The sequence below is a fragment of the Suncus etruscus genome, chromosome 14, assembly GCF_024139225.1.
Source record: "Suncus etruscus isolate mSunEtr1 chromosome 14, mSunEtr1.pri.cur, whole genome shotgun sequence".
Classification (NCBI taxonomy): domain Eukaryota; kingdom Metazoa; phylum Chordata; class Mammalia; order Eulipotyphla; family Soricidae; genus Suncus; species Suncus etruscus.
Window position 1 is genome coordinate 34048260 of NC_064861.1, and position 12843 is coordinate 34061102.

The window sequence follows — 12843 nt, forward strand, 5'->3', positions numbered from 1 at the left end:
ATGTGAGAGCAGCAGTAGTGTCTTCCCTGGTAGAGTATTGCTCCCAGGTGATGTTATAGACAACCTTGGTTGTTTCGTAGATGGCATCCCTGGTTCAAAGGTGAATGAAGAATGCCCATTCTTCTGAGGCCTGAGCCAGGTCATTATGACAATGTTCAGGGTGTAAGGTCCCATGCATTAAAAGATTTGTGTGTCCCTACCTCTATTAGATAAGAACTTGTTTGTATGTATAGTATTTTCCCATTTGAATGTGCCTATGCAAAAGAGGAACAATCCCACGTGGCAGTTTGGTGCATATGGGGCTGCTAAAACAAGTCCAACACTTCCCATGACTTGGTTCAAACATAAACTTTAAACTGAGAGACTCTTCTACCAGATTTCCTTATTGAACAGATCAGAAAGGGAAGAACAGACAAATAGTGGTGAAAATTGTCACTGTATAAGAGAATATTTAGTAAGAATTATAGCTGTTAAGGAAATAAATATAAATTTTTTCAAAAGACATATACGTGTCCCTTTTGAAATAGATGGGGGTTATTAAGTCTGCTGTACCACTTTGGTCAGTGATTGGAATTTACAATGCTGAAGGTAAAAAGGGTAAATGTCGGGTAATGATGGTTGGAGGTGAGGGAGTGAAGGATTAGAGATGAGCTTGTAGGAGTGTGAGAAAGGGCAATATACAAGTTGGATGTTCTGCATATTCAAAAAAAATCATTGATCATAGGGATTACTATTAATAAATGTTGTAAAATTTAGTGCCCTCGCGCGGTTTTGAAAATGTAGAGCGGTGAAGGTTAAAAAGGTTGCCCGTGACTGCTTCAGCACAGTCCAGCAACCCAGCTAGGGCTGCTTAGCCTCCCAGCAACCCCAAGCTAGGGAGAAGTCTTTGGCCTTTTGCCAGCAAGAGCTAGCCTCCAGAACAAGAAAGGATTCAGTGCAGAACCAGAAACCAGTCATCTGCCAGCCCTCCTTCCTGTGCCCTCCCTCTCCAGTGCTGAGGATGGGGGTAGCCTGGAGACCCCTTTAAAGTAATCCACCCGGAACCCACCTTTCTGACCGTCTGGGTTGGCACCCAGGGAAGGCCTGAAGACTGAGGGAAGAAGAGGTGGACGGCTGGGGGCCTGCATAGCCTCCCTGCAACCCCAAGCTAGGGAGAAGGCCTTTGGTCTGGATTCTCCCCAAACCCCATGCCGGCAAGAGCTAGCCTCCAGAACAAGAAAGCTGGGTGATCATTTTTAAAGTATTAGTAAATTCAAGAAACTTTAACTAGAAGCAAAATTAAGTGGCCATTGTTGTATAGGGAGGTAGTTCTCAATTTCTGGTTTACAGGTCAGGTAGTCAAAAAGAATTGTGTATGGGGATGGAATCCCCAGTGCTGTTTAGGCAAAATGGAAGTATACAATCATTCCCTTATCCTTACTCTTCGAAGATGTGATTTGAAAAGTAATAAAAATTAGCAAAAGTTAACAAAAATTAATTTTGGGGGCCAGAGCCCTAGTACAGTGAGAAGGGTGTTTGCCTTGCACGTGGCTGACCAAGTTTGATCCCTGGCATTCCATATGATTCCTTGAGCCTGCCAGGAATGGTTTCTGAGCACTGCCAGGTGTGGTTTCAAAACAAAACAAAACAAAAAAGGTTTTCTTTAGAATCAAGCAATTGGAAAATTTTTTAAAGATATTGAGAAAGTTTATTCTGATAAATACTGTTAACTCAGGTGTACTTTGTTAAATTTGGTATTCATTTTGGACTATACTCAGAAGTGCTCAGAGCTTATACCTTTCTGCCTCTGTGCTTAGGAATCAAAGGGGACTTGTAGTTCTGGGGTTCAAGCCAGGGTGGGTTGCCTATGAGGTAAAGGCTTAGATTCACTCTTTATTAGCTTTCTACCCTAAATTTAGAGTACTTTAATATGAAAAAAATTTAAGATGAAGTAAAATATCCTCATATTTGTAATATTTCTAACCTGAAGTTTAAACCAGATATTTAGCTTTATTTTTGGTTTTGGGATCCCATCTGGTGGTGCTCTTGGCTCTGAAATCAGAAATTGCTCCTGGCAGGCTCTGGGGACTATATGAAAGACTGGGGATTGAACTCAGGTCAGTGTGTGCAAAGCAAACCCTCTACTCACTGTGCTATTGCTTCAGCTCCCAGAGATCAGCCTAAGTGGGGATTTTTTGGGGGGGTGTGGTGGGAATTGGGTTTTGGGTTTTTGGATCATACCCGGCGGCACTGAGCAGTTACTGCTGGCTCTGTGCTCAGAAATCGCTCCTGGCAGGCTGGGGAACCATATGGGATGCTGAGAATCAAACCGGAGTCTGTCCTGGGTTGGCCACAGGCAAGGTAAACCTTTCCACTGTGCTGTTGCTCTGACCCCTCAGCTAGCTTTTTTGATAAAGATTAGTTACATAGTAACTCTTGCAAAGTATAAAATCTCTTGGTACAGCTGTTCAACCTTGCCATTATTGCACCAAAATAGTCTTAGTTTGTAAATAGTCATGTTGTATCTCATAAAACAGCATTTTACAAGAACAAATGGAAGACCAGATTTGGTGTTGGACTATTACTTGTTGACTTCTTAGTTTATACTTAAGTCAAGACTTCATAAAAAATATTTATTTATTTATTTATTTATTTATTTTGGGGGGTTTTGAATCACACCCAGCTGGGCTCAGGGGTTACTCCTGGTTCTGCACTCAGAAATCGCTCCTGGCAGGCTTGGAGGACCATATGGGATGCCGGGAATCAAACCAGGGTCCGTTCAGTATTGGCTGCATACAAGGCAAACACCCTACCGCTGTGCTATCACTCCAACCCCAAGGCTTCATAAATTGTAAAGGATTTATAATATATCTTTGTTACTTTTCTAGTTATATATTATCTGTATCAAGTTTCTTTGAAGTATTTCATTTGTTTAAACTCTTTAAAAGCCATGCAAAAACTTGGCCCTTGAGCCTTCATTTGGGAGTTCTTGTCATAAAATTTATTGCATAATAGATAAATGAAGTTATAATTTACATTTGACTTTTGCACTAGTCTTTCAGAGGTACATTGAAAAATGAAGCATATGGGCCCGGAGAGATAGCACAGCGGCGTTTGCCTTGCAAGCAGCCGATCCAGGACCAAAGGTGGTTGGTTCGAATCCCGGTGTCCCATATGGTCCCCGTGCCTGCCAGGAGCTATTTCTGAGCAGAAAGCCAGGAGTAACCCCTGAGCACCACCGGGTGTGACCCAAAAACCAAAAAAAGAAAAAAGAAAGAAAAAAAAAAAAATGAAGCATAAATTCAATAGCTGGTAATTCTAATTATGTATGCCTGGGGAGAATCTAGCATTATGTTAGCCAGTAATAAAAAAAGTATATTTATTTCAACTGCAGCTTTCATTTTCTTTTTTGTTTTTTTGTTTGTTTGTTTTTTGGGGGGTTTTTTTGTTTGTTTGTTTTTTGGTTTTGGTTTTGGTTTTTGGGCAACACTCGGTGGTGCTCAGGGGTTACTCCTGGCTGTCTGCTCAGAAATAGCTCCTGGCAGGCACGAGGGACCACATGGGACACCGGGATTTGAACCAACCACCTTTGGTCCTGGATCGGCTGCTTGCAAGGCAAACACCACTGTGCTATCTCTCCAGGCCCACAGCTTTCATTTTCTTTTTTAAACAAATTTAAGGGGAAAAAACGGAGGAGGCTGGAGTGACACTTTGCCTGCAGGCAGCCAATTCAGGTTCTATTCCTGACACCCCATGTATTTCCCCTCATCTGTTAAGAGTAAGCCCTGAGCATTGCCAGATATGAACCAAAAACAAACAAAAAAAAATCATTGAAGAAACTTTTTCCATATTTTAAGGGGGGGTTTGTTTTGTTATGGGGATCTCACCTGGCTGTATCATTTAAGGTCGATTCCTAGTTTTTTGAGCAATGTTTATATTAATCTTCCCAAAAGGCTGGACTAACTGAGATTCCCACCAGCAATTTATGAGTCCCATTTCTCCTACTTCCTCACCAACATCAGTTGTTCTTTTTTTTGGGGGGGGGGTACCACACCCATTTGACGCTCAGGGGTTACTCCTGGCTTATCGCTCAGAAATCGTTCCTGGCTTGGGGAGGACCATAAGGGACGCGGGGGGGGGGGGGGGGGTGTCAAACCGAAGTCTGTCCTAGGCTAGCACTTCAAAGCAGATGCCTTACCTCTAGCTCCACTTCTCTGGCCCCAGTTGTTCTTTTTATTTGGTTTTGGGTTTTTTTGGGTCACACCCGGCAGTGCTCAGGGGTTACTCCTGGCTCAACACTCAGAAATCGCTCCTGGCAGGCTGGGGGGACCATACGGGACACCGGGGTTCGAACCAATGACCTCCTGCATGAAAGGCAAATGCCTTACCTCCATGCTATCTCTCAGGCCCCCAGTTCTTTTTAATGAGTGCCAGTCTTCCTGGTATGAGATGTTATCTCATTGTTGTTTTGATTTATTTTTCCATGATGATTAGTGATAAAGAGCATTTTTAATATGCTTTTTTGCCATTTCTTTGAGCAATTTCTTTGCCATGCTTCTTTGAGCAAGCTCCTGTTCATCTCTTCACAGTTTTTGATAGGGTTGGATGTTTGGGTGGTTGTTTTATTTTTGAGGGGGTGGTGTTTGGCCCACACCCGGAGGCACTCAGGAGCTACTCTGGGCTCTGGGCTCAGAAATTACTCCTGGCAGGCTTAGGGGACCATATGAGATGCCAGGGATTGAACCTGGGTTAGTTGCAGGAAAGGCAAATGCCCTGCTCATTGTGCTCATCCAGCCCAAAGTCGGATATTTTTTTATTGTATAGTTCTGCCAATACTTTATGTATCTTTGATCAGTACATTACTTTTTCATTCTTGTTTTTTTTCCAATTATAGGTGGGCACTCTCAAAGCCACCTCTAATCAAGAGTTTGGCTGTCTCATCTTCTATGAGCAGTGAAGAGATTTCTCATGAGCATGTAATTTTAGAAGCAGCTGATAGCGGTCGTGGAAGTTGGACTTCATGTTCAAGCAACTCCCATGACAACTTCCAAAGCCTTCCAAATCCAAAAGGCTGGGACTTTTTGAACTCCTATCGACACTCCCATTTGGATGGACCCATTGCTGAAGTTGAATCCACTGATTGTGACCCTTACTCATCTCCTAAAAGCTGCTCTAGAACTTGTGGTCAGTGTATAGGAAACCTTGAGACTAACCAGGTAAAACAGAATTGGGCCTCCTCCAGTTCTCATTCAGACTCATATGAACCAAACTATGGGACAGTTAAAAGAAGAGTTTTGGAAAGTGTCTCAGTTGAGTCTTCTGAACGCTTGGACCCAAAGGATGGCACAGACCCACTCTATAAAACTGTCACTTCAAGTACAGAAAAGGGCTTGATTGGTAAGTTGTGTCAGGTCTGTATTATTTATAGGTTTATATGATAAAAAAAAAAAAGATGTTGTGTATGTTGACTGAGAATTTTTACTTCTGCAAAAAATTTAATTCTTTTCAACCTCTTTGTTTCAGCCACAGTTATTTCCAAAAGGTGTCTGATTTCTCAAGGAATTGGGGGCAGTTATTCCAGACTAATAAAATTAAAAGGCTAGAGTAGAAACTTTCAATTTGATATCACTTTGAGAAATTCAAAGTGAGAAGGTGTACAATAAAAATGACTGTAACATTTTCAGTTGTATCCTTTAGATACACATCCTAGGTGTGCCATCTCCTGTTTGTGATTCCATTCTAAATATTTGCATATTCTTTTAATGTTTAGCTATCAAACACATACTTCATTTCTTTCTTGAAAATTATACTAAGGTTTTTATATAAGATGCTTGATTAGGGGCCGGAGCAGTGACGCAGCAGTTAGGGCGTTTGCATGCAGCTGACCTAGGATGGACCGTAGTTTGATCCCCCGGTGTCCCATGTAGTCCCCAGGCCAGGAGTGATTTTTGAGTGCAGAGCCAGGAGTAACCCCATAGCATCACCGGGTGTGGCTCCCTCCCCCCCAAAAAAAGAATGAATTATTACCTAATCTTTAAAAAATAAAAGATTCGGGGCCAGCGAGGTGGCGCTAGAGGTAAGGTGTCTGCCTTGCAAGCGCTAGCCAAGGAAGGACTGCGGTCTGATCCCCCGGCATCCCATATGGTCCTCCCAAGCCAGGGACAATTTCTGAGCACATAGCCAGGAGTAATCCTGAGCAACAAACGGGTGTGGCCCAGAAAACCAAAAAAGTAAATAAATAAAATAAAAGGTCCCTGATTAAAATGGTGATTAATATGGATATGAAATGATCATACTCTTAATTCTATAGTATATTTAGGATGTTGTTTAAGTTACGGAAAATGTGAAATATAGACCAATTTTGTTTTTAGTTTGCATGTCAAATTTCTATATAGATTAAATTTTGAACCCAGATGTTTTCCCTAGAGTTGTAAGTATTTGTGGGTATATTTTTGGTAGGGAGGAAAAGATTTCTTCCCAAACAGTGGTCATAAAGCCCAGGCTCCCTTTGCCTATCTATGCAGATCTCACAATTTGGAACTCAACCCTAATCATGTAAATGCTTCCTAGGTCAAAGTGAACCAGGGTTAGACCCCAAGGTGCTGGTATATGAGGGACATGAGACACTGGGATTCAAACATGCAAGGGTGTGCATATTAGCTCTTTGGCCTATGTCCTGGCTGCTTCCACGGTTATTTTAGAAAGAACTTCCTAGGTGGCCACTCTGGATATATACACTATGTGTGTTTATACATACTTAGTCATTTTCTTGTCCACTTGAGGTAAGTTTTTTAAGTATTTGGTTTACTTATTAGGAGGAGACATACCTAGGGCACTCAGAAATTACTCCTGACAGGCCAGGGTGCCATGTGGATGCTGGAGATTGAATACAGCTATTTGCAAGGCTAACGCCCTACCTGCCATGCTATGGTCCAGCCCCATTTGACTTATTTTTCTTATTTGCTGGGGCAGTGGGAACGGAGGTATCTGTTACAGGGAAGTGGGTTGGTGTTTTGGGCCAGGTCTAGCATGGCAGCACTCAGGAGCTGTTGCTGACTCTGCTCAGGTGTGACTTCTGGTGACTAGTTGATTAGGGGGCAACACATGCCGTCTCTAGGACTGAGATAGTCCTTGGTGTTGGCTGTGTGCAAGACAAGTACTTTGCCCCCTCAGACTTCATCCTATTTCTCTGGTCTTGAGTCTTTCTTTTAATTTATTTTTGTTGTTGTCATGGGCCACACCTGATGTTCCACAGGTCTTATTTTTGGCTAGGAACCTTAGGATCACTTCGGGCAGAATTCAGGGGACTTCATAGGGTGCTGATGATCTAACCTAGGTCGACTGTGGTGTGTGGCATTATACTATCTCTCCAGTTCTCTCTCTCTCTCTCCTCTCTCTCTCTCTCTCTCTCTCTCTCTCTCTCTCTCTCTCTCTCTCTCTCTCTCACACACACACACACACACACACACACATACATACACACACACTGTCTTCTCTCTCTCTCTCTCTCTCTCTCTCACACACACACACATTGTCTTTTCACGGCAACCTGTGTTGTCTGATGACAACCTCTGCCTGCTCCATTTTCCTCACAGAGAAAGAGAAATTCTTTCTGACTTTGATACTACATATAAATTTTACAGATAGAGTAAATGTTCAGTCTGAGCAAATGAACAGAGAGAGTTGATGGTAAAATTCTGCAATCATAGGGCCGGAGAGATAGCATGGAGGTAAGGCATTTGCCTTTCATGCAGAAGGACGGTGGTTCAAGTCCCGGTATCCCATATGGTCCCCTGTGCCTGCCAGGGGCGATTTCTGAGCCTAGAGCCAGGAGTAAGCCCTGAGAGCACTGCTGGGTGTGACCCAAAAAAACAAAAAAATAATAATAATAATTCTGCGATCATGCTTTTTATTCTGCTTGTTTATGGGTAATTGTTGTGTACATAAAAATCATCTTAGGTGATCACAAATACATAAGCATTGGTCTATGAATCCTGTGGATTGGTGTCAATTTCATAGAACTCCCTCTTCTTCATCCTGTTTCAAGTGAATTTTTGAAACTTTGTCTTTAATCCCAGGCTCACAAACTTAGTGGAAAGAAGATATTTCAAGTTATTGTTATGTTTGACACTCATTTTCTATCATACATTAAATCAGAGAACCCTTTAGATGGATTTTCTAAGTCTAAGGGGTTTTATTTCTTCACTTAATTACAGAACATAATTTAGAAGTAAGGAGTTTGAAGGAAGTTGTTTCTCTATGCCAGAAATTTAAATTATTTTTTTTACTGAAACAGGAGTGCCACAAAATAGTGGTTCATGTTCTAGTGAAAGTAAAAACAGACTTTGAACAAAATTTTATTTCTGAGGAATTCTTCCCAGTCAACAGAAGCTAGATGTTACTGTAAACTCTTTCTGTTTTGACTCATCGTTGTTGGGACTGTAATCTCTTGAGGAACTTGTCATTTGCATTATCTTTATGTGAGGGCCAAACTGCAAAAGGAATAGTTCATCAGTGTCTTCTCTTTCAACTCTGTCATTCTCTTTAATGTTTACAAAACAATATCGTTTATGTATCTTTTAAAGGTTTAAGTTTATAGTGTTTTCCCTTCTTTTGATCTATCATTGTACTCAAATATGTTTTGTCTGTTTTTAAGTTACATTTTGTCATGGTTTAATAAGTGTCACTTTATTTTTATTTCTTCTATTTTTGCATTAACATTTCCATTGCTTATTTTTCATGCCAGTGTACTGTGTCACCTCACCCAAGAAGGAGGATAGGTATAGGGAGCCGCCTCCCACTCCTCCAGGATACATGGGGATTTCTTTAGCGGACCTCAAAGAAGGATCCCACCTACACCTAAAACCACCAGATTATAGTGTGGCAGTGCAAAGGTCAAAGATGATGCATAACAGCCTCTCTAGACTGCCACCAGCTTCTGTCATTAGCAACCCTGTGACCTGTGTTCCATCGAAGATTGGTACTCAGCCTCAGAGGCATAATTTGCAGCCATCCCATCCTAAACTTGCAGATGTGTGTGATGCAGATAGTGAAGCAGATGGTATGTTGAAAAATTAGCTTCATGCAATAGTCTAACTCTGGTAATCGATAATGTTTTAAGTGCTTTGAAATCTTTTATTAATTCCTAAGTATGCTAGTGTATCTCTTTTAAAGGGAGAAGGTAAGCTCCTTTTTTGTATGCCACTATTCTTGTTCACACAGATAACAGTCTAATAGGATAATTTTGAAAAGAGGTTCTTGCCATTAATGAAATTGTGTTTGAAATGATAAGTATCAAAATGTGAAACTATTTGAAATCATGTTATGGATATATTTTCTCTTTCCAGCAAAACTTTAGGGAGGGCCTCAAACCTGGGTCAGCTGCTTGCAAGGCAAGTGCCCTACCCACTGTGCTGTCTATCTCTCCTTTTAGAAAGATGTTCAAGTGATACTTTGCAGTTGTCATGACAGTTTTAAAAAAAAATTATTTGCAGAGGTCAGAGAGATAGCACAGCGAGTAGGGCATTTGCCCTGCACATAGCCAGCCCCAGTTTGATTCCCTGGCATTCCATATTGTCCCCCCAATACCACCAGGAATGACCCCTGAGTCCATAGTCACAGGAGTAAATCCCGAGAGCTGTGGCCCAAAAGAAAAACTTGCTTTATTAAAAACAAGGGTTATCCTTTAAGCAATAAAATACAGCAAGGAGATCCCAGTTTAATATTACTCTTCAATGTGATTAAAATGCAAAAATGTTGGGGCCAGCACAATAGCACAGCAGTAGGGCATTTGCCTTGGATGCGGTTCACCCAGGATGGACCTGGGTTTGATCCCCAGTATACTATATGGTCCCCCAAAAACAGGCGCGATTTCTGAGCGCATAGCCAAGAGTAACCCCTGAGTGTCACTGGGTGTGGCCCAAAAACCAAAAAAAAATATTTTTCAAAAATGTTGCTAGGATAAAATTGAACCTTGAATGGGATATTTGAGATTTTTTAATTGACTAATTCCTTATTTTTAATTGTTTTGGCTTGTTATGTTTGTGTTTGAATCACACCTGGTGGTGTTACTCTTATTCCTCACTCTATACTAATGGATCTTTCCAGGTATGCTCAGAGAACTGTATAGGGTGCCAGTGATCGAACTCTGGCTGGCTTTGAGCAAGGCAAACACCTTGCCCACTGTACTCTCTCTCCAGATCCTAAATTTTCTAGTTTCTTAAACAGATAACTAGATTGTTAGTAGTTATTCATTCATGTATGGATTTATCACTTGGTTGTGTTTTCTGTTATTTTCAGAAAATGAACAAGTTTCTGCAGTCTAGTCTGTGGACCATTTGAAGACTATTGAAGGTTTGGAGGAAGGAGTGGCATGAACTACTTCATGATTCTGCAGGCCATTGTCGACAGCCTGCTGCTACTACTAATCCAGAGGTTTCATTCTTGTACTCTGAGCAAAAAGACTAGCTCTGAATTATGTTTCCTTTCTTTTAATTCCTAGAGATGCCTAGTTTTCTCAGCTATGAATTTTGTGCCTGGATATTAGTCCTTACTTTGCACACCAGACTTGCCTTGGGACCACAGTTACGAGAACAAACTCCAACTCAGAGTCCTCCCTTTGTGTCACTATACTTTTTCTTTTAACAAGTTATTTTTAAGTAGTAATAGTAGTAGTACCATTTCCAAGTCATAGCTGTAATAACAAACAAAATCTACATGTCTGCCAATACCAAGGATAATCTTGTGTATTTGAAAAGAGACTTGTTTGTTACATGAAATACTCTGGTTGTTTCTATTAGGGAGCTCTCATTAGCTGATATTTATCTTTGAGACCATAAAATTGTTCTGGTCTGGCCAAACGGAAGTCATCTTTACAAGATGAAATGCTTGATCTATACAGAGGTGTAACTTACTTAATCTTTAATTCCAATACCTTGTAAAGGTTAAATTTTTTAATTGGAATTGACACCATTGCTATTTGAGGTAATAGAACTAGAAATACTGCCATCTGCTGCTCATGGTAAGACAAATGAGGCTTCAACAGGGTTTTTGACGTCTTTTGGAGAAAAGGAGATGGGTTTCATGGGATTGGTTAGCAATCCTAATCCAAAGAATAAAATTTGTATGCTAACATATATGTCATTCATCCTGAAGTAAAAGTCATGGTGCATATAATTGTAATTTTAAAGTCTAATAGAGAATGAGTTCTAGAGAGTTCTACTATTGAAATCCAGTGATGAAATTCTGTTTTTATAGGAAGTGTAATCATAGGGGGTGTGATCATGATTAATTTATCTTTATACAGTGTGCTTGTAGTGAAGCTCATTATCCCAACAAAGTCTGTAATTGAAAATATTGCCAGGAGACAGAACTTAGAATAATAGAAATGATTTTCTCTTGGTTCTCAGCTTAGAACTTGAAAGTCATATTTAAGTCTTTTTGACTTGGTATTCTTAAGTATTTAAAATTTCAGTGACTGTTTAGTGAATTGTTAGCTAGACTCTACATTTTAATACAGTCATTAAAAGTTGTTTTCTATATTAAGTTTAATTTTTCCTTTTAGTATAAAGGCAAGGGAGTTTAATGAATTTCTTTAATTACCAGACAAAAAGCCAAAGCCATTAATGTGCACTTCCCAGATCAACTCAGAGCCAAAATGAATTTACTTCTGTATATGCAGAGGATTTAATTGATTCATGTCTTCCTTTTTAGCCATTTGTCCTCATTTTTTCTTTCTCTTTTTGATTCTTGTGCCATATCCAGTGATGCTCAGAACTTACTCCTTGCTCTGCTCTCAGGGGTCACTCCTAGTGGGCTTGGGGGACCATATGTACTAGGAATTGAACCCAGGTAGGCTAAGTCCTGGGCAGGCGCCCTATTTATATACTGTTCTTAGTCCCTGTCCTCATTTTTTGTAGTTTTTTTTTTATATCTTCCTAATACTCTCCATTATAAAAGCATAAACTAATTCCAGAAGGTAAATGAGTTGATCTTTCCCATCAGTGTTATAGTTATCTTGGACCTGGAAACATAGTAAGTGCCTGCCTTGTACATGGCCAAGCCAAATTCAATCCCTGACACTGTATGTATTTGGTCCCCTGAGCAGTGCTAAGAGTGATATCTAAGCACCATTGGGTGTGGCCCAAAAACAAATACAAAAAAAATGATTGTCTCTTAAAAGGTATTTACCGGTAGTTACACTGTAGTGTTTTAACCTATAAGTAATGGTCCTCTTTTCAAAAAAATTTCCTTCACTGGTTACATATGATGTTTTCATGTCCAAAACAAAATGTAAGATATTTTATAATTTTTTAAAAATCATTTCTGTATTTATTCTCACCATTTTGTGTCCATTATCACGGAAAAGAAAATGTGCTTTTTGCACAGTATCTGTTTATTTAACAGGTCTTTCTAACTAAATGGAAGCCTTACCTTTCTATGTGTTTAAAGGTGTTCATAATGCCTACACAGGAAGTCAGAGGCTTGTGGTTTGGGGCTTGTAGCTGCCTTTGGTTTCTCTAACTAGAACTGTGAGTGTTTGGATCAACTGATCACATTGATCAGGAACTAAAGCCAAATGCTTTGTAGTTTTATATGTAGCCTCTAAAAAATATTGCAGACTTTTAACTTTTAGATTTTTAATTTAAGGGATATATATTCCTACCTTCTCTTGACTAGAACAAGAGAAGCTTTAACCTGTATTTATTCCAGTTCTCAATGTCCATTTCCTTATGTTTACTTTTAAAAATTATAACTTGAATAAAGAGATTAGTTCCCTCATCCCACCACAGCTCTGAATCTACCAGAACTATGAAAGCAGGAAATTCTCATTGCAGTCTTTGGCTAAATAATACTTTTCATTAA

The 12843-nt window shown here is 40.1% G+C and overlaps 1 protein-coding gene across 2 annotated transcripts in view; it reads left to right on the plus strand.

Moving 5' to 3' along the window:
* Window positions 1–12490, plus strand: part of RAPGEF6 (Rap guanine nucleotide exchange factor 6) — a 210760-nt gene extending 198270 nt beyond the window's left edge. For both annotated transcript variants that reach the window (XM_049786707.1, XM_049786708.1), the window contains 2 exons: window positions 4874–5376; window positions 10279–12490. In XM_049786707.1, the coding sequence (XP_049642664.1) occupies window positions 4874–5376; window positions 10279–10304 (529 nt within the window). In that variant the 3' untranslated portion in view covers window positions 10305–12490. The remainder of the gene's footprint in view (window positions 1–4873; window positions 5377–10278) is intronic.
* The last annotated feature ends 353 nt before the right edge of the window (window positions 12491–12843 follow it).